General features: G+C 39.8%; 1 protein-coding gene across 1 annotated transcript in view; it reads right to left on the bottom strand.

The window, feature by feature from the left end:
* Positions 1 to 4,103: 4,103 nt before the first annotated feature.
* The window catches only part of LOC140949826 (multidrug resistance-associated protein 1-like), a 32,673-nt gene continuing 9,498 nt past the window's right edge, over positions 4,104 to 27,278 (bottom strand). The window contains exons 8-28 of the mRNA XM_073398962.1: positions 27,070 to 27,135; positions 26,787 to 26,924; positions 25,720 to 25,860; positions 24,851 to 24,929; positions 24,152 to 24,224; positions 20,029 to 20,155; positions 19,524 to 19,700; positions 19,012 to 19,179; positions 18,049 to 18,132; positions 17,306 to 17,399; positions 16,277 to 16,416; positions 15,363 to 15,625; positions 13,246 to 13,495; positions 12,563 to 12,762; positions 10,667 to 10,793; positions 9,430 to 9,531; positions 8,652 to 8,798; positions 7,365 to 7,523; positions 6,337 to 6,503; positions 5,525 to 5,719; positions 4,104 to 5,163 (exon numbers count right to left, since the gene is read on the bottom strand). Coding sequence (XP_073255063.1) covers positions 5,055 to 5,163; positions 5,525 to 5,719; positions 6,337 to 6,503; positions 7,365 to 7,523; positions 8,652 to 8,798; positions 9,430 to 9,531; positions 10,667 to 10,793; positions 12,563 to 12,762; positions 13,246 to 13,495; positions 15,363 to 15,625; positions 16,277 to 16,416; positions 17,306 to 17,399; positions 18,049 to 18,132; positions 19,012 to 19,179; positions 19,524 to 19,700; positions 20,029 to 20,155; positions 24,152 to 24,224; positions 24,851 to 24,929; positions 25,720 to 25,860; positions 26,787 to 26,924; positions 27,070 to 27,135 — 3,006 coding nt within the window. The 3' untranslated portion in view covers positions 4,104 to 5,054. The remainder of the gene's footprint in view (positions 5,164 to 5,524; positions 5,720 to 6,336; positions 6,504 to 7,364; positions 7,524 to 8,651; positions 8,799 to 9,429; positions 9,532 to 10,666; positions 10,794 to 12,562; positions 12,763 to 13,245; positions 13,496 to 15,362; positions 15,626 to 16,276; positions 16,417 to 17,305; positions 17,400 to 18,048; positions 18,133 to 19,011; positions 19,180 to 19,523; positions 19,701 to 20,028; positions 20,156 to 24,151; positions 24,225 to 24,850; positions 24,930 to 25,719; positions 25,861 to 26,786; positions 26,925 to 27,069; positions 27,136 to 27,278) is intronic.

Raw genomic sequence — 27,278 nt, 5'->3', positions numbered from 1 at the left:
ATATGGCTATTTAGGGCTGTGTATGGCTATGTAGAGTTATGTAGGCCTATGTATGAATATGTTTGGCTATGTAGGGTTATGAATGGCTCTGTAGGGCTGTGTATGGCTATGTATGGCTATGTAGGGTTATGTAGGCCTATGTACGACTATGTATGGCTATGTAGGGCTATGTATGGCTAAGTAGGGCTGTGTATGATTATGTACTTCTATGCTGGACTGTATATATACATTGCTTCTAGTAACTAACGTCAAACCACTATATGATGCTTACATCACGTACTTACCGTGTGTTTTCGAGGTCTGTGTTTTCTAGACACCCACCGGCAGTCTAGCTGAAAAAAGTTCTAAGTGTCACAAAACATGGTTTCGTCTTCTGAGCCCAGCGTAAACCAAACGCTATACTTGAGATCTGTAAAGCATTTCAGGATCGCTTGACTTTTCTTAATCAACATATGATAATTTAGATTAGCTGGGATTTTTCGATTTTGTGAAATTTGCTGAGAATATAAGACTGCCGGTCATTTAGTGTTTTGAAAACCTTGACCGGTTACAGGCCATATAACCACAGCGTATTATAAAAGCTGGTGGCTAGTGTTAAGGTAACAGACTTGTAGTTTGCCTTCGCTTTTTGTAAAAAATAAACCAGGAAAACTGGTGTCCTCGCTCGTTGGCTGTTTGCTGTTTGTTAAGTTCGATTAATAAATTTAGCGAGCCAAGTTTTTAGACCTGCAGTAAAACAACAACACAACTCAGGAGAACTACAAAGTGTGTTTGTAAGGGACCGGTCATTATTTATCGCCTGGGGAGGGGTCGGAGGATTTTGGGCTAAACACGATGAAATTTAGCCGATCCCCCCTTTAAATGTTATTTTATTGAAGTGATCCCCCCTCATAACTATATATAACTTTCGTGATCCCCCCCCCCATGTCTTTGTACCCATATTCACCTTTCGACGTGTATATTTAGTGTTTTAAACGTTCATATACAGGTAGTATTTCTAACTATGATGTACTTACAGCATAATAAAGCCGTTATCGCACAGTCTTTTTTTAAAAGTGTCTCTTGATCCGTGTCTTTTTCTAGTCTGGATCCAGACATCTAAATTGAGTTGACATACAAGCAATCTTGCTTAAAACTGCAAAGTGCTTGAAACTGCAATCAGTGCTTGAAACTGCGAAGTTACTTTTTTTAGAGTGCCAAATAGCAGTCCGCCAAGTCCCTATCAGCAGGTCATATTTAGCGACAATTTTCAGAGGACCACACTCTAAAGTCATTTGCAGGCGATGAGTTGGCCTATTTAGAAGAAGCACATAGGCGAATCACTACACTGCATGAGGAACTTCAGTCCGCATCCAACAAGTTGACAACAGCGCATATTAACCTGTCAAAGAAGTTTCCTTTGTGCGCGAGAAAATCAACAATGTCAAGAAGAAAGAAGGAAAATAAGAGGAAGGTCCGAAAAACCAAGGACAAGCAACTCAAGCAGAGGGCACGTCATCTCTTAGGAAACTTGACCTCAATCGAGGTCGCGGGGCAAATTTTCGGTTCAATCGAAGAGAATGATAGAGTTACTCCTGTAGATAGCATCAATGCTGACTTTGCTAAGAAACTAACAAGGCGTTTGCATCTAGACCCTTTGCTATGGCTTCTAGAAAAGGGTATTTTTAGCACGACCCTAGCAAAAAATCTAGAGCAAGTAGCGGCCATTTTAAGGGCATAAAGTCCAGGGTCAACCTGCCGAAGGGGACTAAATGTTGCTGTTGAATCGGATGACAAAGGCTCAAGAGGCAAATGAAGTTGTTGAATGGGATGATGAGGCTCAAGATGAGGCAGATGAAGCAGTTGAATCGAATTTCCTGGAGAGGCGATAAATGGTTTATGTTTAAACAAACACGCTTTTTACAATGTTTCAGTTATCAGAAGTTTATATAGTTCACAATTTAGAATTCACCTGTCATGTTTAAAGATGAATATTAGCTAAGTCAGAGCACGTTATAAAAGGAAAAATATAAAAGCGTTAAAACAAAGCTTTCTCGATATAAATTGAAATGCACACATTCGCCAGTGTGACAGACTTCCGTTTTTTAAATAAAGTTGTGTTAGAACAAATTGAGATTGCAAATGCTATCATCTCCCAGCAGAATGGGCACATTTATGTTGTATGCTTTCAAACTGGCATTGTTCAAGCAGATTTGAGTGGTCCCCCCTCTGAATCCTTCCAAAATTTTCAGTGATCCCCCCCTTTTGGGCTGTCAGTTACGACTGATCCCCCCCTCTGTTCTCCTAAAAATCAAGTGATCCCCCCCAAAATCCTCCGACCCCCCCCAGGTGATAAGTAATGACCGGTCCCTAATATTGTTTTTCGCTTTGTTTATAGGTCAGTTGATCATGCATTTTTTGAAAGTGTCGTTTCTTTTTCCAAAGTGGCAGGTAATATTTACCTGGATTTACAAAACAATATAATTTTTTTAGACGTTTGTTTCTCTAGTAACTTCGCAAATTGCAAGTGTAGGCACGGGACTAAATCAGTTATGACTTGAGAACTCGTTTGGTTTGTTCTGAGATAATTTATATATCCTTTGAAACAGTTCGCGATATATTTATTCAAGATTTTAAAAGATTTATGTACTGAAAATCGGGGAAAATTGTCGAGGAAAATATTAAGGCAACAGACAAATAGATATTTAAGTATTTTAAATTCCAGCGCGCCTACCCAAAATACTAAAACTAGAACATCGTGTCGCCGTCTTTTCGAAAACTTTTACCTTCTACACCAACAGAAATAACCTTCGAGATCTCCTTTAATCTCGCAAGAAGTTAAATGTGGTTGTGCTGACCGTTTTATTTGTAGTTGAAAAAATTACTGCGCTTTTCGCAACATGCGAACTCTAAAGTTCAAAAGCCGCCTTCACAATTGCGTTTTGCGCTGCCGTCAATCATAATTACGATCACACAAGCAACGAACCTTGAAACACAGAAACTCACAAAACGGATCGAAATCCACCAATCAGAAATCACAATCCATGACCTTTTGAACCCGTTAAAATAAAGTTTTTTTTCCTAAGAGGTCCATTAAGATGATTGACGGCAGCGAAAAACGCAATCGTCAGTTGGCTTTTGAACTTCAGAATTCGCATGTTTGAGAAAAGCGCAGTAAAAGCTGACTCGTCCCCAGTCGTCTCTCTTGAGAAAGGAGAGAAGCGCGAGGGGTGATGGGAAGGAGGAAAGGGGAGAGACGTCGTTTCTCCCTTCCCCTTTCTCCTTCCCATCACCCCTCGCGCTTCTCTCCTTTCTCAAGAGAGACGACTGGGGACGAGTCAGCAGTAAAAGATAAAAGCTATTTTTCAAGTCAGTGAGTCTCCATTTTTCCCACGTATGAAAAATTTCGGCAAATGTCAATCAATCAAAAAAGTGCGCGGAAGACGCTTCGTAGAAGGTTTGTATCAGGTTCTATTTTCGTTTCGCCTTGCCCGCCGGAATGTAATTTTCAAAGCGAAACGAAAATAGAGCCTGATCTCAGGTTAATATTGGAAACGCTTGCTACGCAGGTTATAGCTTTTAAGGAAGTTGTTGCCGAAATGTGGCCCGGTTGATTGGCTGAGTGGCTCGACTTTTGGCAAGTGACGTATTTTGTTATTTGTGAAAGTTTTTGTCAGCCAGTGTATTGTTTTCTTGGCATGTCTTAGCTGGTCTCCTAGGACGTTTTGAATATCTAATTAGGATTTAGCGGTTCCCAATTTTAACACAGTGAGGATTCGAACATCAAGATGGAGGAGAAGTTTCTTGTTTCGTTGCTGATTTTGGGCCTGGTTTCTTCTTCTCTAGGTCTGAGTTTATGCAGCAAGTACGTACCAAAGTGACGATGTTTTTTCGTTAGGTGCAAATTTTGTTACTGAACATCTTTGTTTTAACACTACACTGTCAATTCGTCACGTAGGAGAAAATTTAAAGATAAACCTAAAATTCCTATCCTTTCACGCATACCGGTTTTGCTAGTCTTTTAATAGGTAAAAAACATTACGCTCAAACGAAATTGCTGGATAAGAACTTTTCGCACCAGCCATGTCGTCTTTTGAACTGCGATCATGTCATCATGAGCGAACAAGTTTACCCTTTTCAATTTCTTCAAGGAATCGGTTCACTCTATTTAAAAAATGGTATAAAGCGAACGCAAACGTTTTGAATTTGCGTTGTGTTTCTGAGGAAAATTTCGAGGAACGTTTCATCTGCCGTTCCTAGGTTTCAGCTGCTTCAAGTTTGTTTATTTCATAACGTTTCATGAAACCTTGTCCTGTAATTTTAGTTCGGGGAAAGTAACCCGATTAAAACGCGAGCCATTGCCACTGCATTAACTCACAGACATTTAAAAATTAAAACTAGAAAAAAAAATTAGAAAAATCAGAATTAGAACTACACCAGTCATACAGGACTGTATCGGGGACTTGCTCGAAATATTATTGATTATTATTAATATTGTTCCTTTCATAACATGAATAAGTATGTTTTTAAGCACCCTGCGAGCGGAGCCTCCTTTGCCTCTTTGGGTGAGAACGAGAAAAAAAGGCTCTGCCCGAATCTAGTCAAGCCTTTGAAGTCGCCACAGCCTGAATTTCTGGACTAGAAATCTTGCTCTCCATTCGTCAAACTGGTTTTCGAGTGCGTCGTTTATTGATGATCCCACTGTACCACGCGCACGGCTGTTAACCCTGGGTTCAAAACTGTGTCCTAATACATGCTCAACAAAGATCTTATTCAATTCACGCGCAGTCTGTCTCGAGAATGCCAAAATCGGGAAAGTAACATAAAGGTCCTGCCAGCAGAGTGGTATTTAAATGGAAGTGATATGAAACGTCCGCCCTTCGCTCCTCTCCTGGTGGAGGTGACACCTACTGCCCGCGCAGTCGCAGTATCCTCCAAAGACTTTACTTCCGGTGCGGATGTAGTTATAGCTCTGTATAGTGGGCTGCCACATCAAAACCAGGGCAGCTTTCCAGTTTTTTGCCCTTGTCCTGTATGTATTCTTTTATTTGAGCAGGGATTCCATTACGTATGACTCATGCTAAATTTGCAGCTTTTGCCATTTTCATAAACAAGCTTTCTTGTTTCAGCAACTTCTCAGGTGTATCGAATTCGAAGATGGCCCCGTTATCGAGAACCAAGATCCTACAAACGCAAATACAATATGTAAGATGATTAACACCATTTCTGGTATACTGACTCTGATTGACCTGAAATCGCCTCTCCAAAAGGTCTCAGAGGACGTTTTTATGCTTAAAAGGTGTCATGAAAGCTCTTTCCATAAACCTCAAAGCAACGTTCCGGAATGATAGATGATTTTCGAACTTTCAGAAATAACGCATATCTCGGACCATCATACAGGGTACAATAAAAGCAAAGTGAAGATAAGTTTAATACAATCATTTTTGTTCAATCATTCATTATTAGATATGACAAATCAAAAGCGTAGTATCCGAGTATCTTGGTCACTTGTACACCTCTGTTAATCCCAACCGTTTGGTCTTACCTATCATAATCCATAATAGTATTGAGCCTGTGTGCAATGGTGAACACTGTGCGGTCAGCGAACTCGCGCCGAATCGTCTGTTGAATGAGATCATCAGTTTCCAGATCCACCGCGGCTGTGGCTTCATCAAGAACAAGGACCTTACTGTCACGCAACAGCGCACGTGCTAAACACAACAACTGCCGCTGACCAACACTGTGAAAAAGTGGAGACTGTCTTAATGGTCTGATATTATGAATGGTTGCAATAGATCTTTTCCCCAGAGCTCCCAATGGGGAAATAGCTTGGGTTGGGCTCAGGCTGGCTTTTCATCACTCTCTTGTTTGTTGTTCCAAGCTGATAAATTGCCTAGGGGAAGAAAATTTTGGACCAGATTTCGTCTCGGTAAAGACGGACGACTGACACCGATAAATCGTGAAACCTCCACATCACCAGTATATTTAGCGATAGCAATTCAACACTGAATTTGAGACGGGATGCACGACGTCTACTTTATTCATGCGTTGTCCAGAGATTTCAGCTTTTCTTTTTTTAGATAGAATACCTCAACCTGCACGTCACTCGCCGGCCAAATTACTCGTCCGAAAAATTGGTTACAACTACTTCTTAAGAAAAGAATTCTTTACTGATGGAAATGAAAACTCCCGAGAGTCTCAACGAGGTTTTTAATCGCTCAAAGTCCTGATGAGTTGCCGAACTTTTAATAAGCCCAGTAGCGGGCACAATTTGCGGCAAAACAAAATTGACACTAGATACTATTCAGCTAGTATATTACCAAATAGGGAGTTAGTCAAAATGCACACGCGTTTCACCTTAGATTCTCTCCTCCTTCTGTTATCTTGTGCTGTAGTCCGTCATTTAGTCCCGACACAAAGCTCTTTAAATGACTAACTTCCATGACCGTCCAGAGTTCATCATCACTGTGTTTATTAAACGGGTCCAAGTTAAAACGGATACTTCCGCAAAACAACACTGGCTCCTGTATAAACAAAAATATCCTATTAAACAGAACTTGATCAATCTTCAGTGAAGGGTCACTATCGCCCGTTATTCTTGCCCTCAGTGAACAGGTAGTTAAACTTATGTACGTGTAAAGGCTGTATGATGTCATTAAATACATTAATGTAGGAATAAATGAAGGAATAGGTATACGTTGTGAGGATGTCGACATCTATACCTCATAAAATGTGTGACCATTAAAATTTCTAACGCATCGATTCGACGGCGCAAAAACCCTTTGTTTCGTCGAGTCGAGGCAGGGCCGATAATTACCGGATACGGAAAGCTGTTGTGCTTACACTTCAATACTTTGATAGCAGATAGCATGTTAAAGCTATCAGTCAACAAAACAACGTGGATTAGTTTGTGAGATCTGCGTCCCAGCAGGGTTTCCCATTAGAGGGAATTAAAGCCTGCAACGCAGACGTGGCTGTGTATGAATGCAATGTTCTTTATCACTTACCTGTCTTATAAGTATTTAAGCCATTGATGTTGAAACAGTTTTCCGACGCATGTGATAACAATGTGTGCATGTTCGGGTCAAACCCCTTCTCATGCTAAAGCAGAATTTCCCTTGTTTCCGATAAATAGTTATGGTTAAGAAATAAAGGAAACTGTAAATCAAACCAGGTTAAGACCACTTTTATCCGGGAATATTTTACCCCAGTACAAGATGAACTCCTTATAAATGCTTAGGATGATCAGGAATAATCGAGCTTACGGAAGTCCACTTGAACAAAGCCTCTATTTAGTTACTTAGAATTCTTTTTGAAGCTTTCCTCAGAATGCTATCTGACTCTAACTACATCTATGTGCATGTTGTACGTGCCTATGATATTACCTGCGGAATGATAGTGAGTCTAGAGCGTAGATCCTGCAGTCCAACAGTAGCGATATCAATTCCATCAATTAAAATTCTTCCTCCAGCTCTCTCCAGAATACGAAAGAAAGCTAAAGTCAGGGACGATTTTCCAGCTCCAGTGCGGCCAACAACACCGATCTGTAAAAAGAAAAAGAACTTATCACTTTGTTGCAAGGACTTATAATGACAAAAAGATAAAGAATAATAGAATAAACTGAACTAAGTTCGATCACTCGACATGTTTCATGCTAGGTCACTTAGTTAGGTTCCACACACTCCAATAAAAGGCCAAACAAAGCGAATAAATAAGTACCAATCAATATAATAACACCTTACGAAACCACGATACAATTCCTCCGCCATCGCAAGAACATAACTTCACGAAACAGGATTTCCATAATTTACAATCGAGTGTTCATCAGAACATCTATTTTTCATTTTCAACAATAAAATGTAACGTTTAGCGTCTAAATCCATTTTCGAACCTTGATATAACAAATCTCTCTTTATCGAAGTCCTCGGTATAACAAACTATTTGCTTTAGACCAGTAAAAGTAACTCGATACACGAGTTAAAAACAAAATCTGAATGACAATCGCGTGGGACACACCCAAGTTTGGGATCCAGTTACACTTCTTAAGTCGGATATGTCTATGGTAATAGAAGGTATGGATAATCTGATAGTGACGAATAAAAGTAGTAAATAGAATGAAACTAATTACTTTTTGTCAAAAGGGTGGGAAAGCAGACATATTAGCTTACGTTTACAATTTCTGGATTTAGCCCGTTAGGATCTTCTTGTTGATTATAATTTATGCTCTTTCCCTTTTCTGTAACGTCTTTCAATGCCGTAATATCTTCATCACTCCGTAATATCTTTTAACTTATACACCATCTTGGCACTGAGATATAGGAATCTTTACCAACGGCAGTTTGATAATATCACACGTAATATTATAAACTTTACGATCATATTTCGCGCCACAATTCTGCAGTAAATGGTCACCCATGATATCAGACTATTATAACAATAATGATGTTGATAATGAAAATGAACATGATGTTTATAAAGGTGATGGTGATGATGATGATGACGATGATGATGATGATGCCACGCAGTGAAGCAGACAGCTAACTTGCTCAAAATTGAAATAAAGGGCTTTACACACAAGAAAAAAACTTCATGTAAAAATCAGTAGTGTTGACTAGCCTCCTAACAGGAAAACACCAAGGAAGTTGAATGTAGACATTTAATAGTTGTAATACCTTTTCTCCGGGTTTAATATCACAATTGATCTGTTTAAGTACAAGAGGCAACCCTTCCCTATATCTCAAGTCAAACTCTTCTATAACAACACCACCAGTGTTAGGCCAGTCATCTGGGGGTCGATTATCTGGTTTAATCCACTCAGCCTATTTGAAAGAAAATCAAATACTTTGTTTTTTATCAAGCAGTTTTTAATTACTTTGCATTGCTAAGACAATGAGCCAATGAGAACGGAAAAAAATCATGACTTGGTCACAAAGCATTTGCTGCAAGGTTCTGATTGACCACCTTGCTTTTCCGCAAATTTTTAGATTGGTCAAGGTAATCATCTTAGCTTTTGGTTCAACGACACCAAAATTAGAAAAAAAATGATCAATAAGTTAACTCAAGTTTGGAAACTAAGTGGTATTCTTATTAACCTCAGACGGCATCTATAGAACGAAAGAACAAATTGTTACAATTCGGACGCCTCTAAAGCCCGCAAACCGAGAGCTGTTAATTAACCACTAACGTCCAATAATAACTATGAAAGGCAATTATTGTGCAAGTAAGATAATTAGTGACACCGTGTATTCAAAATAGTTTGTTAGAGATTTTTAAAACATAAGGGGGTTATTTAGTTCACTTTATGCTGTTTAAACCATTTAATGAGATAGTTCAGTCTGACTTATTTGAAGTAGGGACAAAAGTCAAAACCCAAAAAATTAGCTATAGAAGGAAGGAATAAGATAAGCATACATTTAGCATAAAAATGTAATGAAATAATTTTCGGTTTACCTCTGTATCTATTACCGAATACTCTTTTACTCTTTCAACAGAAACAAGCTCGGTTTCCAATAAGCTTGTCATAAGAACCAACATGTTGAGAACCTCTGTTGTCTAAAAAAAGAAGTAAAATTTATCCTTTTTATAACGTTGGAATTTTCCACGAACTTAAAAGCATTATTATTTCCTGCTGAACAGCCTGAATATTACAACTGGGGAGCTTACACAAAAAACGTATTACGAGCTGAATTCCTAGTATTGCAATACTCCGATTGCAGAAAAAAACGGAAGTTGTATGGAAGTGAGGCTTAATAGCCCTCGCGGCAAATTTAAAAGAACCAACACGGCGGACGATCAAGTCGATCTTACTCCAGAGGTCGACATTCCTGGCGCTGGCTTTGTTGAAAAAGAGATAGAAAATTTGACCATTGCTCAACCAAAGCTTTGGTTAAAATGCCTCTGCATAAATCAAAATGGTAATAAGAAGAACTGTTGGAAAGGTAGGTGCACATCACCCGGCTTCGCGCAATCGATCAGCTGTTTTATACGCTGTTTATTTTCAACTACAAGTAGTTGACATGGTGGTTTAGACACATGTTTTCATACAAAATTTGCTTTATCAGGGTCTAGAACCTGCAAGCAATGAAAATCTAAAAATATATGGCCCTGACCCAGAGAGGATCTTCACTATATAAAACAAAGTTAGAGAGACAGATTGAAGAACTGAGGGAAAATGGGGAAAACGCGAGTGATGCAGCAAACCACTTCAAGAACTTTCCCACCGTTGATCCAGCATTTGGTGATGATTTTACCGTCCTTCCCAAGTTCGTTCTGACTGAAACATTAGAACACCTAAAGAACAGTGGAAAGAACACCAGGAAATCTGCTGATGCCGTTGCCGAGTTGGCAAGTGCTCAGAATGCTCTCATTTGTTCCAGCACCAGGAATGTCCCCTGGAGTAACTCTGTAAGATCAACTTGATCAGGCGCCATGTTGGTTCTTTTAAATTTGCCGCGAGGGCTATTAAGCCTCACTTCCATGAAACTTCCGTTTTTTTCTGGAATCGGAGTAATCACACAAAAGGAATTAAATACATTCTCAAGTCCTGTAACTTACAAACTAAAAAATGATTAATCAGATGAAAGGTATGAGCTATAAATCTGACGATAATTTGTTGAAACTTTTAACAGAAGAAAATATGCCCAATTTTCGAGAATTTTTTCTTGTTAACGAAAAATATTTTGCTTACCTCTAAAGAAAACGTTAATGACATGCCCACTAATGCACTGAAGATTGAATCTCTGCTAACAACAGCAAACAATGCCGCAAACAATGTTAAGAAGCCCCCAATAAAATGTAGACGAACAGGAAGCCAACTGTGGAGAAACGTTTAAGCTTTAAGTGATCTGACCTTAATTGCAAACCCGGGTACTTAAAAACATGTTGAGAACCAACTTAAAAGGTTATGCCTCTCACCACCACTTTACCCTCAAACCCACCCTCCCTAATTTGATTTTTTTTGTTTAATGCTCCTTACTTGAACAAAGCGCATTTTGTCCCGGGGGGGGGGGGTACTCCCTATAATGGCCTGAGACTCCGCCCGAAAGGGGTACCTTTTTCAGGCTTCAGGTATATGAAAGGGTAGGAAGTATACGAAAGGGTAGGGAAATCTGTCATTTGGGTCTGTGAAAGGGCCCATAGGGCTAACAAATGAATTTTATGGTTTTATAAAGTCGAGAAAACGTTCTATTTGTGTGATTGATTTCTATTTAAAAGACAGCAGTCAAAAGGGATGCAAAGTTCTAAACAAGGTTTGTGAAAGGGGTACCATTTGTCGATAGAAGGTAATATGAAAGGGGTAGCTATTTCGTGAAAAATGGTATGTAAAAGGGTGAGGGGTTGGACCTCGGGCCGGAGCTTCCCCGTATGAAAATTTGTTGAGTACCCTCTAGATTTTGTCATAGTTGGAAAATCGCACAAATTAGCTGAATGTAAACAAAACTGTTTGAGGTAAAGGAAACTGAAAGCCCTTAGAGGACCTTACATTGTTGAGCTATTTTGAAAAAATAGCTCATATGTCAGTGGTGTTTATCTTTGTGGCTTTGTGAGGTTGATTGTACTACGAGTTGATACGTAGGAGCCAATGAGATTTTGGCATCTAAGCGTTAATGACATTGCTTAAAGTCAAACAAGGGCACTTAGACACCGCCATCTTGATTCTTCACAATTTTACGTCTTTTATTACGGCTAAAAGGGTTTTGAAGCATAACATTGAGATATCTTCATGATCCAATTAAACGCTGAGTACAGTGATACAGCTGTTGACGGGTCCATATCTTAGTGTGGGTGCTGCTTCATTTCAAGACATTTGACCTAATTCGGCTATAGCGAACGGTACAACGCACGTATTTCATAGTTTATGAGCTCTGTTTCACCTGCTTTAACGTAGAGTATAAAAGATCATATATTTTTCAAAGTTCTTCCAATGAAACAATCATTGAAATTTAGATATGGAAGTTTGCGGCCTATAAATTGTTGTTTTAGAAGTCCGAAAGTCAAGGCGAGTATTGTTAATCCCGTAAACAAGCTTTATTCTCTCGCTTACAAAGTTCAACAGACCTTTTTCGTACCGAAAAAAAAAAAGAATTAGGTGAGGAACATACGATACATGCTTGCTGCTTGAGGGTTGTTATAGTTATGAAAACGTACTTTATTTTATTAGTAAAGATGCGTAACTTAAGTCGAAACGGTAGCGGTCAGGGAATTAAATTGGAAGAAGGTAGTTGACAAAACAATTACATATTGTTTTATTGAGTGGAACAACATGATATGAGTAGATGTATATTTCGGCAGTTTGATAATTTTCTCGGAAGTTAATAAATGTTAGGCTATCAACCTTGACGTTGCATAAAGCATAATTTAATTGCAGATGTTGTAATGAAGCCGAGGTGATTTTTTAAAATCGTTGGAGAAAGGAACGAATCAGCTATGCGCAGCGGTTGTCGTTTTCATTAATGTACAGCAATACGCAATTTCGCACAAAACATAGCCTTAATTTCGGATTAAAACAGTAGATTGCCGATACTGTTACAGTGAAGCATTCAAAAAAGCTCATGCACGTAAAACGTGCCTATGTTTACCTTACCTGTTGGAAGCTATAGATAAATAGTAAGCAACTTGATTTTCATCTGTTCTGTGATAATTATCCCGGATGAACCGCTGCTGTTGTGAAAATGCCCGGATGGTGGATGCACCGTTGATTGTCTCTAAGAAGTGACTGTAGATCGGTGAACGCCTGACTGATTCAATTCTTTTTAGTTGCCTTGAAGAAGCCACAAAAACTTTCTGCGAGAAATAAGAAAACGGAGGCAAATCTATAACTTTTATAGGGCATGTACTAAAAACCGAAACGAAACGACCGAAACAGTAGGGCGAACCGCGGAAATCACCGAGCGAACAAACGAGCATTGTATATAGTTGAACTTGTTGGTACTATTTACCTGTAGAATTTTGTATATAGTATAATTTTAGTATATAGATGTAATTGCTATTATCATGGCCCTGATTGAATGCAGTTACACAAGCTTCTAAACGGGCTAACTTAGAGTTTAAAAGGTCCATCTCTCAATCACAAACTCCGTTTTCGTAATCGCTCCATGCCCTTCCATTCATATGGTTTTCAATGCTCTTGCAAAGGAACAAGGGCTCTGCGTATGAAAAAAGAGACTTTTTCATGGAACAAAAAGTAAATGAATTTAGTCTTCTAGTATCGGATACAGTGAGACATCACAGTTTCCTTCTCATAAAAAGACGCCGAAAGAATTTTACCTGAAAGTAAAAATAGAGCGCTCCAAGAAGCGGTAATACCAACAAAAACAGCGGAGTAGTATAACCAATCGCTACAATTATTCCAAACAGGTCCAACAGAACTGACAAAAACAGCGACCAAATTTGAGATAAACCCTCATCAATGACGTCCATGTCGTTGGAAAATCTGTTCACAATTCTCCCAAGAGGTGTTGTATCAAAGAAACTCATTGGAGCCCGCATGATGTTTTCTAGAAGTTTATTGTGTAACCTGCGAAAAGGGAGAACAAAACATAAGTGAAATTAACTTAAGAAGGCCGTAGGGCCCCTTTATATGGAAAAAAAACCAGGTCAACCACGGGTAGGGTCAACCTCCGAGCCGACCCCTTTGCCCGAGCCAACAGCACTCGCGCATGCTCTGATTGTCTCCGCTAGGGAAGTGAACGGGTCACGCTTTGGTGTTGGTAGTGACACCCTCCTAGCGGGGGCCAACTATTCTCTGCCATATAAACACTTTGGATCGCCCAGCTGGATCAACTCGGTCAAGGCGAGACAATTAGAGCATGCGCGAACACTGATGGCTCGGGCAAAGGGGTCGAAGTTTTTTTCTCATATTAACGCTCCCTTATACAGTTGAACCTCCATTCAGCGGCCACCCTCGGGGTACCGGCAAGTGGTCGCTTCATGGAGATTGGGCAGTCAATAGAGGTTTGTCATAAACTAGTATAATCTTTAGCGGAAACATCACTTTATTTTGAAACAAACACGCGAAGGGAGCAGCATTACTGGTCCACAGTCAGTCATCATCTTCTACCCTGGACTGTATTTTCCTTCATCGTATTCTTGAAATAATGCCAAACTAAGTGTATCAAGCGCTTGATGGCCGCTTAATAGAGGTGACAACAATGGGAGAACTCTCGTTGGGACGGCTAAAAGGTGGCCGAGGCCGCAGTTGATAGAGGTTTAAGTTACCATTCTTTTCTACAATTATTTCGGGACTTTGAATACTGGCCGCTTAATAGAGGGTAGCCGCTTAATGGAGGTTCAACTGAGAGGGTGAGCCCGCTCGGATAGCTTCGCTCGCCGATATTTTGCTTATTTGACCGTGTTTTTTTGCCTTTTTCCCCCGCTGCGGAGCCTGGTCTCAGGCTAGGCAAGGGCTGTAACCAAATTCAAAATAGAAAAGAAAGTTCGTCGTCGTGTGTTCACGTCCTCCATGAAACGTGAAATAAATGAGGAACTCTCACGTCGTAGAAGTCATGCAGTGGACGTCAAAGAACTGTACAAAAAGTGTGATGCACGTGCAGCGCTTCTCTTTTTCTCATAGGGGCGTTTTACGTGAAGGGAGGAAGATCCTAGCACCAGAAAGACCCTAGAAAGCAGAACAACTTTTTATTAAGTTTACAAGCAGAAATTTCATCGTTGATCGTGATCGTCTTTCAACTCATCCGCACGTACATTGTATTCCTTCCTCTCAGCTAGGAAGAATCCTATTTCTAGGAACTGAGGAAGATTTGCCGAGCGCTAGTGTAAAGCACAACCTTTTCCATGTCAATTGAATATAGAAAATATACAGCGCTGAGTCAAACGCGTGTTTTTCGTCTCGCGATGACCAGAATTTCCAAACACTACCGAACGTTCCGACGACCTTTGAACACTTCAAGCTATTTCAATGGCGACATTTTAGCGTGTTGTGATAAAGCTAATCTCCGTCATTAATAATGTGTTAAAGAACACATGATCGTCCGGATTTGTGGGTAAGGCGTGAGAGACTGTCCTTGATGCGTGAACAGGCGTGAGATCTATATCTTTAGCCCGCAAGCGTGAAAGTCACGCATAATGCGTGAGAGTTTGCAGGTATACGGCGGCTAGGATGATCCTTCTTCTAGGATCTTCCTTCCTGGATGTAAACAGCCCCATAAAACCCAATCATTATTGGCCTGTCTTGGCAGTCGCCATCGTGGTTGCGTATGCTCCCTATTAGCCATCTTTTTCTCCTAAAGGCAGGCAAAATCCAACTTCAAGAAATATCTCAAATTTCATTTTGGAGGATATCAAAACACCGATGCAGCGAGATCCCATTTTGCGACCAGCATGCAGGTTCTAATAATACTTAAAGCCTAGAAAACAAAACCAACCTTCGTGAGGCACGCTGTGCTCCAACAACAATCAATGTAAACGTCAGAACGGAAAATAGTACTTGACCAAGTGTGATTCCACCATAGACGCCGACATAAAAATTTCTTGGATCATTTGTCGTTTTAGTATCAATGATCCAGTAAGCTAGCCAAAACCTAGTGCTAACTTTGCAAGCTTCCATTAGCAAAGCAAAGATTATAGTAGCCACCGTGATACAGGTACCCATGGACTTTAGATAAGAAAGCAAAACGGAAAATTTCACCTAAAACAACAACAATAAAAAGATCTTGATGTTCTATAGAGGTTTTCCTAATAACTGTTTACTAAGAGTAAATTTAGGTTTCACGCTCATGAGATGACATTTCACTTATGTTCTTTTTGTGACATTTCTTGGTACACGAGATACTGACCGTGATCCCAATGCGTGTCTGTAAAACACAAATTTGAGGTCTGCGGATCAGGGTCCATTGTTCTTTTGTTACATTTTCTGTTTCATGTTTTAGTTAGAAGAAAACAACAGACGACCCCGACCCCTACCCAACCCCTCCCCCCCCCCCCGACCCCGACCCCAAGTCAACGTTACACTGACACCCCAACCCAATGGTATACGTAATGATAAGCAACCTCGCCTCCAGGGCTTTTCTCTTACAAAATGGGAGGGGCGCTGTCACAGTGATAAGTGCATCCCCATTCCCAAAACCCTAATGATATGGACATCCCTCGTAACCCTAACCCAAATCGCTAAGGTAATATGAGAAGGGGATGCCCGAGAAGGGTTTTGGGAATGGGTATGCCCAAAACGCGAGGATGCCCACATCATTGTAACAGCGCACCTCCATTTTTTTTAGGGAAAAGACCTGGGGACAAGGTTGACTGATGAGGTAAAATTTTGTAGTCTTTCACGTGAACTTACCCTCCCAGTCTCCGATATCTCTTTGACAATCATTTTTCCTTTTTCTTCTTCATCCGGTTTTTGTAAATCCTTAACTGCATCAACATTAGCAGAGGTGGAAGTCCTGGCGGCGTCTCTGCTAATGGACCTCTCGAGCTGTCCTGTCGAAAAATATGAAACTTCAATTAATTGCATACACAAAACAAACTGGAAAATCATGAAAAGAGTTTGAAGGACACAATAAGTCTCTTTTCGGCAAGCCTCTCGTATATTCAAGAACCAGTAAGCAGGTTATTCTTGTAATTTCCAAAACGCACGAACTTTAGCGAAACAGACCTCTTAAGAAATTATTAGACTGGTTAAATTACTAGGACTTTTTAAAGTAACTCGAATGCCCCTCGTGCCATGACGAGTACCTGTTGTATCGAGACGATTTCTATAGATTCCAAGGTCAGGGAGGCAGCGAAGCCGACTGTTTGGCACCTTGGAATTCAAGCCCCATTCCAAGGCGGATTTGTTTCTAGGTGGCCTCGAATTCACCTTCTCGGCCATGCGTTAGAATTCAAGCTAGCCCAATGATAACCACCTACCAGAATGGAACTTTGTCCTCTTATATGTTATAAACTGTTTCAAACAAGTAATAAACATAAAACCTGTAAATTAGCTAAAGAAGCCTAGACCACTTCCACCACAAACAAAACATTGAGTTATCTAGCGGAAGCTCACGTTGAAAGCGCTTAATGCAATGACTTTAAAATCAAGGGGACTAAAAGCGCTGCCAAGACGGTACACGTTAAACTTTGGCAAGAAAGGCCAAAAGACGTTTGTCTAGCGTGTGAGCATAATCACATGCACACCGTGTCCGCTTTTTAAAACCCAATTATAACTCTGGAACTGCATCAGGCAATGATGCAGTTTTAAAAATACCTTTCATCTGTGTATGGTTAAATGGTACTTCTCTGAAACTACCTGACCATACATGAAACGTGAAAAACAAGATGGTGAGAATCGATGTCACTCTAAAGGATCAGTAACTCATCACTTAATTACCTGAAGAGTTTGGGGAATGGTTTTCTGATGCGTAAGTATGTAGAAATTCAGCAAATGCTCCCGAGTTAGCTAACAACTCAGAGTAAGTCCCGCACTAGAAAAATAAATTTAAAACAACAGTTAAAATACCGTTTTTAGCCTGCGTAGAAAGCGTTTCCGTGCGTCGTTCGCCTGAGAAAGTTTGAAAGGGAACTCTGGTTCCCCACTTTCTCAACAAACCTGTGTGGAAACGCTTACAACGTAGGCTACGTTATTTTAAATTTGCAGCAATGGCTCCACCTCAGTTTTTAGCAGCTAAAAGACTTTTAAACAAATACCATATAAAATTGACAAACTTTCTCTCTTTAATTGTTTTTACTAAAGCAGAACAATATTTTACGATCGTTTAGGTCTTTTTGGTGTAGACAAAACCCTTTAACGAATACGTTTGTATATGCATTAAACTTAAAATTTAAACATATACCTGTGGGCAAGGTATAAAAGTATCCGATTTTTTCAAGAACTACCCTTAGAAAAATCAATAAAGAAGAAGAAAATGCTTATGCTTAACTTTACAGTACTGTTACGGGGCCTGAATAGCACGCATTTCCGCGCGAGTTCGTTGAGAACGTTGGAACGAAAGCGAGAAAAGAAGAGCCTTCATCTGTTTTTTTTTTTTTTTTTTTGGCAACAGTACTATCAGATTTTTTCTCGACATAACATTTTGCGGGCAAACGGGAAAGGTAATGTAACGTCGAACAAACCTCTGAAATCCTTCCATCTTCAATGACGATTATTTGATCCACTTGAGGTAAGAAGTGAACTCCATGAGTCACGAGCAAACGAGTCTAAAAAGATAAACACTAATCAGTGTTGATTACATAATATCATGAGGTACAAGCAAGCGAGTCTACAAAGATAAACAGTAATCAGTGTTAGTTACATAATAGCATAAGTTACAAGCAAGCGAGTCTACAAAGATAAAAGAAACTCATCAGTGTTAGACGAGGCTGGAAATTTCCCTTGTAATGACGCTCGCCGGGCAAGCCCCACGGACCAAATCAGCAACAGGAAAGCTCATGCGCTCTGTTTCTGATCTCTCAGTAAACACGACGGCTCAGGGCTTGCTCAATTAATGGAATACCTGGATAAAAGTCACCTCAGCAAACCGAGCTCGCCCCACCCCTTGTATTTGGCTCCTAAACAGAAAGCGACCTAAAGGATCAGGATTAGGTATAGTGAGATCATGGTATATCAAATGAACTGATCAATCCACTCTGGAAAAGGATTCATCGGTTCATTTGATCTAACATGATACGAGTGATCTCGGATCACTGATCCTGATCCGGATCACCCAAAAGGAGCGTACCCTAGGACAATGGTACAGCGAGTGTTCCATAAGTGTCTTATTATTCTCCAAAATAACAAACAATGGCTCAGGCGGAGAAAGACAGTACAGACCTTTAGATTCTAAGACAAGGACGACTTCGCGGACGCTATTTTCTCAATACTGAGTAGTGCGCGCGTGAATCAGCGTCATTTTGGCGGGAAAACGCAATAGCCGTCGTCATTGTACTACAGGTTAAACGTAGTGAATTTTTTTGTGCACACGCAAAAAAACTTTGAGACAAACCTCGTTCTCGAATCTAAAGGTTTCTTATGTTACCTTTGCGCTGTATATAGCCGCTGAACTGCATAGAAATGACTGGACAGCTAAAGAAACTAACCTTATTTTTTAGGATTCCTCTGGGACCAACAACTTTATCAAAGATGTGTTTTCCAACATGTGTATCTACTGCACTTAGAGGATCATCCAACAAGTAGATATCAGCATTAAAGTAAACAGCGCGGGCTAAACTCACGCGCTGCTTCTGTCCACCGCTCAGGTTAATACCCTACAATAAAAATGTTTTCAAAAGGAATCAGAGAGGTTATCAGTAAATGGCACGCATTGCTTTGCTTTTCCATTGGCTAAACTTTCCCGCCACTTTCTTAACCAATCAAGATCACGACAAAAGACAATAATTTTGACTTGCTTGCATGTGTATTTCTCGCCCTTTTGCACCGGCAGCAACATTTGCTTCGAGATATGGTAGGCAAATATGAGCGTCTTCGTCTTGCAAAGTGACTGGAAAGTCACAAGATCTCTGCAAGCACTTTAACACAAGTTTCCGTTAAAATAATTGCTTTTTAATCTAAGGGTATAGTGACAATCACGTCGAAATATCTGTAGACATACTCTTTCCCCAATTTCTGTAGAGTCACCCGCTTGAAGAATGTCCAGATCTGGTCTTAAAGCGCAGGAGTCAATCACTTGTTCATAGCGAGTGGAATCGTATGCTTTTCCAAATAAGATGTTTTCTCGCACGGTGTTGTGCTGAATCCACGCTTGTTGAGAGACATAAGCCACAGATCCCTGTAAACTCAATCAGACAAACAGATGTCACACAGATGCCAACACTGGACGGAATAAAAATGGAAAAAAGTCTTTCCTTCGGCTTTTCAATCTGTTTAGCAAGTCAAAACATTGCATTGATACGATCGCTGCGCTAAGACATCGAAAAGGACCTCTTGAGCGATCACAACGATTCAATCGAAACAGGTTAACAACGGTGGTTGCGATAGTTGCGATATTTATCGCAAATAATCGGTACGATAGCTATCATGATAGTTCACATGCCTGAACATTTGCTCGGAAATCGAATTGCCTGGCTAATCAAAAGAAAAGAGCGAAAAATTCTCACCTGTACAGAAACTCGTCCTTGCAATTTCTCCGTTTCTCCAAGGATTGCAGAAAGAAGCGTTGATTTCCCGGAGCCAACCTGACCAACTATTGCAATAAGGGAGCCACTTGGAATCCTGAGCGAAATCCTAAAACACAAGACCGACATTAAAATGATAGAATAAAACTAAGATGATCTAGGTATATCGTATTTGCTCTATTTTAGACCCTCCTTTTCTCTCTTATTGAATCTTGTTGACCTGGATTAGAAAAAAGAGCGAATGACATCAGCGGTTTCGAAGACTTTTGTGACAGCCGGTTTTATGGTCCCGCTTCGGGTTCACTAACCTCGGCACGCAATTCGTGCATACTCACGAGGGCAATTTTCACAACTAAACTATTTACCCCTGTCTGCTAGTACTTCCCCATTAAACCTATCCCTCCCCCTGGATTTTCATTGTCTTCTTCCTAGTTTCATCATCACCACATTCACCACCAGCCCCATCAACACAACATTTTCATTTCTCCTCCTCCTCCTTCTCGACCACCACCACCACCACCACAATTTTATTGTTTCTCTCCACCATAACCACCACGTTTCCAGTAGTATTAGGGAGCTTAAGCAACGACGACGGCGACGGCAACTAGAACGGCAAAAGGTTTATAGTAGCAAAACAAAAACTTCGCACGTGCATCACGCTTTTTTGTACATTTCGTTGCCGTCATTGCATGACTACAACGTGAAAGTGCCTAATTTCAGGTTTTGTCAAGGACGGAAACCTCAGACAACAACTTTCTTTTTCTTTTGCTGAACTTTGATACAGTCCTTTAGAATTCAACTCCAAACAATTTGCCAACATTTGTTGAATTAAACGAGATGGAATAAGCACGATAAAGTTTGAGGCAGCGTGAATTTACTTTTTAAGTGACGTTGTTGTAGCCGTCGCCGTCGTTGTTGCTTAAGCTCCCTATTGTGGTAGTGGGTGGTGGAAAGTGGTACTGGGTAGTGGCTAGTGGTAGTGGTGGCGGCTAGTGGTTAATGGTAGTGGTAGTAGTAGTATCAACATAATCCTCATCATCATCACCATCATCATCATCACTATCATCATAACCACCCCACGCAGCAAAAAAGAGGAAATAACGTGAATCAGGCAATGTGACCAAAGTAGATCAGAAAGAACAAGAGAAGAGTAAAAAAAGAGAATAATAAGCTGAAAGACACAGAACTGAAAACAGAAAATAAGACGCTAAGGAGCGTACACTTCGGCGTCGTGGTTGCGGAATTAATTCCAGTTGCGGAGGAATAGTATCACATATGGTAAGGTGTCAGTTTGTGAAATAATGGGATTTGTTAGGATATTCTGAAAAGAGCAATATCCAAGAGGCCTACTAGCCAAAACTAGCATTTCGGGGCAAAATTTAATTGTCTCTGAGATATTCAAGCCCAGTTATGCTCTGATGACTCAGTACAAATCCCTCTAAATTTGACTTGGGTCTAAACGCTTAGACCCAAGTCAAATATGAGGTTACTGGCGGTGACTAACAAGTCAAACAAAACAAACAGTGAAAAGAAGAATTCCCAATATATATATTTTTTTCATCAGGCTTCAAAAAGAGCATAACAGTCTCATGTACTGATTACTCATGTACTGCGGTCAGGAGATGATTGTTATACATGCCAACTCTCCCGGATTATCCGTGAGTCTCCCGAACAGGTCACCATATCTCCCGGATAAAATCATCTTTTGAGCTTTTCTGTGCCTAGGTTTGAAATTTAGCCCATTTTAGTTCAAAACGTGAACTAATTCGCAGTGCGGTTTCTGGGGCACGTATTTAGTCACTAACAAAGACTATTTCTGGTATGAAAAAGATGATTGCGATTTTGGATAGTATGTACTTCATGTAAGACTTCATTTAATTCCCTTAGTGATTCCCATCGGGGGCTGGGTTAATTTGTCGAGGGCGGGGGAAGGGGGGGGGGGGGGGGTTAGTGAAGAAAAGAGTCTCCAGATTTTAGATCTCCAGGGGTTGGCATCTCTGTGATTATGTCGAAGTCCCGGGGGGTACTCCCCTATAAAAGTGACGGGGGTGCTCGTCGTACCTTTTAGGGGTTTAAATTTGGGGATTGGTACCGCTTAGGGTGCTAAAACCGAAAATGACTGCTGCCAGAGTTGTCTCGGTACGATTTATGACAATACTTTCAAAAAGTTCTTGGGAAGAAAGTGTTCAAAAGTTATGTTTTCTACTATTAAAATTCGCAGTGTCAGTTATAAAATTTGTTGTTGTTGAATTGGCACCTCTTAAGGGTGGAAATGAATTTTAGACAAGCCCATAAAACAAGATTCTGGTACCTTTTAGGGGTGTCGTCGAAATTTTCCAACGAGCACCCCTGTCCCTTTTATAGGAGAGTACCCTCCCCCCGGGGTCGAAGTCTACCGTCTTACTAAGTTATAAGGGAGCTTAAGCAGCAGCGTTTTTGAGCGACGGACGTCAACAGGTAGTGAACTTTTTGAATCATTGGGGAGTAGTTTGGTTGAAACTCTCGGGTAAATCCTCCTTAAAAGAGAAGAGAAACTTAGCAATACAAATTTGTTAGCGTCAAGATATATATATATGGTGAGAAGGCCTCACTTCCGGTTGATGTGTGTCGCTCAAAACGTCTTTACTTAAGCTCCCTAGTACATAGGTTAGCCTGTCTTCGTAATCGTTGGGTACTTGCCTTGTTTTATGTTAGTTTATTGTATTTATTGTAAAGTAGTGTCTTCACTGTTATTCAGTCCATCTATAGATAAACCTTGTACTTATAATATGTCTTCCGCTCCCCCCGCCTCGATTAGTTCATAAGCTATTTGCGGTTGGGAAAGTTTGGGAAAGTAATGTAATTAGTTATATATATTTATCCCATTTTCAATAAAATTTGTTGTTGTTGTTGCTGTTGTAAAGATGTGTAAGGCATGGGTAAGGAGTCAATTACGTTGAGCATGGAATTGGCTAAAACTCAATGTTACGAGTTCGAGTGTTTTGAGGATAATTATTGACTGACTATCAGCACGCTGGCCAGGATGTCGGATTAACATGCAGGGCTTTAAAACACAGCATCCGCCAACACAAACTTGACTTGAACTTACGTAAAACTAAACAGCCTCCGCCAATTATAACAAACTCTCACTTGAACTTCAGAAATCTTACGGCCTCCGCCAACTTGTAAACAGAGAACTTTAAAATCGACCTTCGTCACACTTGACTAAACACAGCACTCCAGCTCTTGGAAAAAAACTTGGTTCGTCAAAACAACTCGCATGGAACTTGACTATAACGTTTCACATAAGGTTATAGAAAATCCTAAACAGGCTAATAGTAGTAGCCTTTCAACATATTTTATGATTTCAGTAACTGAATGATGCAAATCTGCTGACTTATGCTCAACTGCAAACATGCCCTAAATAAATATTCATAACAATCCAAAAACGTAGAGGTCACGCAATTTTACTACGTCACATTCAACAAAGACAAAACGTCTTCCTGCAGCATTTTGTAACTTTAAATTCATCATAAGCTTACTCGTGAAATATTTTCAACACTCGAGGAGAAATTTCGTGTCTCTGCGCGGCCATATAATATCCTCCATTTATTCCTCGAGTAAATTAGAGACTAAACTCAAAGTAATCTCAAGATATCTCGAAGTAGTTCTTGTCTCATTCCGTGAAATAGCCGAAACAAGCCGAAAAGTCACGAACTTGCGCTCCCAATCTTGTCCCGATACTGGTGCATAATTCACTGCAAATTACCTTGGGTCTCAGTGGCGCAATCGGCTAATCCCTCAACTTAGAATCTCCTTTGATCTGAAGGGTCGCGCAGGTGAGTCGGTTCAAGCCCCGTGTAAGCCAGAATAATAATTCTTTCTTCCTCGAAAAAGTTAAAGAATAAATCAAAGAAATCGAAGTGATCTCGAGATATCTAGAACTAAAATAATTCGGCTTTCACTTCGTCAAATACCCGAATAAAACCGAAAACCTCCAGACTTTGCGTGCCCAATCTTGCCAAAAAAAGTCAACTGAGCGACGCGAATCCTGTACTTCGCGCTCCGCCGAAGTAAAAAGCAGAAGTGGGAACCAAAAATGATAACACTGAATGTAAAAACTTACTGGCGTAACACAGGCGCATCTTTCACGCTCCAAGCGAATGAAGCATTTTCTATGGCAACTGCAGAAGGGGAAACTGTATAAAAAATTAAAACACAATTTATAGTTAATGCAAAAGACAGGGGGGAATAAACAGTTTCCAGTTTGTTTGCGTTATGTTTAGGTCTTTCTAACTCTTATCACAGACAGTTAGAAAAGTCATCAAGTTGCTGAAGCAAAATGTATCATTTATTTATCTACCTGTTAATCTATTTATTTATTTATTTGTTTATTCCTGTTCTAACCATTTAAGAAGGAATCCATCAGGAAATTGAGTAATTTTAATTTTTATTGGACAAAAACCTTGTACCAGAATAATTTAAACAATATTGCATTCTTTTTTTACATTTTTCAAGGGCTATAGATGTAATTAGTTATCTGTAGTAACACCAATGTAAATTTCTTATCTTATTTCACATCTTACACACGAAATTTGGCATATATTTTCTCCCATGAGAAATAGTCTTTGGTATTATTACAGATAACTAATTATCTCTATAGCCCTTGAAAAATGTAAAAAAAAGAATGCGATATTGTTTAAATTATTCTGGTACAAGGCTTTTGTCCACTGAAAATTAAAATAACTCAATTTCCTGATGAATTCCGTCTTAAACATTTACGTTTAACATTAATTCAGGAATTGACGCTTAACATAAGCCTTACATTTTATTTTTTGAACACTGCTAGGGTCCAGTTCCTCACTATTCAGAAAATCCTGAAGCCTTTTAAGAGAAACTTTAGCCTGTCAAAAAACAAACAGTTGAAAATTGAGAAATATAATAATAAGTAAATATCGCACAAAACTACTGAAGCATTTAAGAATGTTACGCTTAAAAAGCTTAAAAGCTACAAACAAACAAAAAAAAAAAACACTAACAACAAATCACAATACATAAAAACGCTAAAGCTACGGTAAAACGAGCAACAAAGACGTGCAACTTGTTTTGCGACGTTGCTGCCAAAGGAGTTGAAAAGTGATGTTGCGCGTTTTACCACCCACGTTCAAATCTGTCTTGCAACAAATCATGTTGTAGCAAGTTGCGTGCAGTGAATGCTGACTTTTGATGGATAAAATTAAGCGGAACCCAACCCTACACAAGAGTTACCTTGAGGTTGCTGTAAGAGAAGTTTTCCCTTAGGCCTATAAATCGCGCAAAATGTAGAGATTTTGTTGCAAGAGTACATCTACTAATAATTATCTACGACAAATTTTCGCAAGTACAACAGCCTGATTTGCTGCAAGACAGGTTAGATTCGCGGGTGATGAAACGCGCGCAACATAGCTAATCAACTCGCTTTGCAGAGCTAGAAATGCTGCAAAACAAGTTGCACGTTTTAGGATAGTATGCCGGACCAAGAAACCGAAGAGAAAGAAACAGGAGCCTGGCAAGGATATAATACGGTTCTAGGAAACATTTTGTACAAGTGACAGGTAACTTGTGACAAATGTGAAACAACCTCCCTTACCGGAAAAAAGCCACCAAAATTTCAATCAACAAAGGAGAGAATATATTTACTTGGAGGCTACCTACCATAATTAAAGCCGAGATAATATCTGGAAAAGCCAGCAGAGGAACACTCATTACATTGATAAGTGACAAAGCATAAAATGCTTTGCTGGCTATTAGTTGTTGTCCAGTAAATACATAGACAATAAACGTGACGATGAAAATCTAAAACAACAGAGAAAAAGAAACGTTTACTCCATAAATATACTATGAATGGCATAACCATCGTACGCTGAATATGTGAGCTGTCGATATGACACGTTCCCAATTTAAAATTAAGTAGATCCCAATACAAAGTCAGGCTTACAAGAGGGGATACACGATATACATTGATCCATTAATGTACTACAGGAAATTATTATTCATTAAATTATTTCTTCGTTTGATTCTGATAGACTTATTCCAACTTATTCCTTATAACCAGCTGGCGCTGACCAAATTTGCACGATGCGTGGAATATACCATCATTGACAGCAGTCTCTGGGACCGTCAGTGATTGACGTCACTCTAGACAGCGGCGCGTCAGCTTGACTGTTTTGACATGTGTGCAGAAATCAAGGAAATGGCGAAAGAGTTAACAGCCACGCAGGCTGAGGAGGGCGTTAACCTTCTCGCGTGGAAAACGCCCTCCTCCATCTGCATAATTCGTCATATCACGCGAAAGCCCGATTTAGTAATTGCCAATTGTAGGTAAGTAGGTAAGTAGTTGTTAGCATAATCCATTCAGAGGTTAATATGTAGTAGTTTGCACTTGTATTTAATGTTATTTCTGTAAAGTAAAGGCGGTTTTAGTTATCATTCGTCGTACACTGAGATGCACGCTGGATAACATCCTGTTCGACCTGTATAATTCTTCAAAGTTATAAAAACATACGAGAGCCGAATAGCCTTTGAGTGGAAGCGAGGCTTGCGGTGACTTTTTTTTAATAAAAATTTCAGAGTTCATTTTATGCATAAGATTACAATTTACATTTGAAACAAAGTGAGGTTTCTATCAAAACAAGGTCACCGCCAGCCTCGCTTCTATTCAAGGTCAGGATAATCAGTATACACCTGTAAAATGGTATATTTCAGTTTACTTTGTCGCTTACCAAAGTTGGAGCAGTGTTAAATAGAAATAGAAGCCCCGAAAACCAGAAACCCATATTTCTTAAAATCCTGAGCTCTTTGTTGCGTGTTTGCTTGATTTCTCTCATGAAGGATTGTTCCCATGCGTATAGCTTGAGGACCTATGATTCGACCAAGAACAATTTATAAGAAATCCGATCTGCATCGCTGATTCTTTTGTCACAATGGAAATGACAGCTGAGTCAACACGTACGCAAACGACAGAGAAACCAATAACCAAAAACAAAAGTAAGTAAGAGGCCTTACCTTCATTCCCTTCAAAACTTCATTTATTAATTTTAGTCTTTCATCTTTTTTAGTCATTTGCTCACCCTGCCAGTGAAAACATGTTTTTAAAAAGTGGAACATCAGTTGGCGTTCATGGCCATAGTCTAAGACGGCAAAAATAACTCCTTGTCTCTTTTTAGCCATAACTATTAAGAACGCAGGTTTCAATAAGAGAAACTCTCACCAGG

This window comes from Porites lutea, chromosome 10 (genome assembly GCF_958299795.1).
Source record: "Porites lutea chromosome 10, jaPorLute2.1, whole genome shotgun sequence".
Classification (NCBI taxonomy): Eukaryota; Metazoa; Cnidaria; class Anthozoa; order Scleractinia; family Poritidae; genus Porites; species Porites lutea.
The sequence above is the reverse complement of the archived record's forward strand: the minus strand, read 5'-3'. Positions and strand labels throughout refer to the sequence as shown.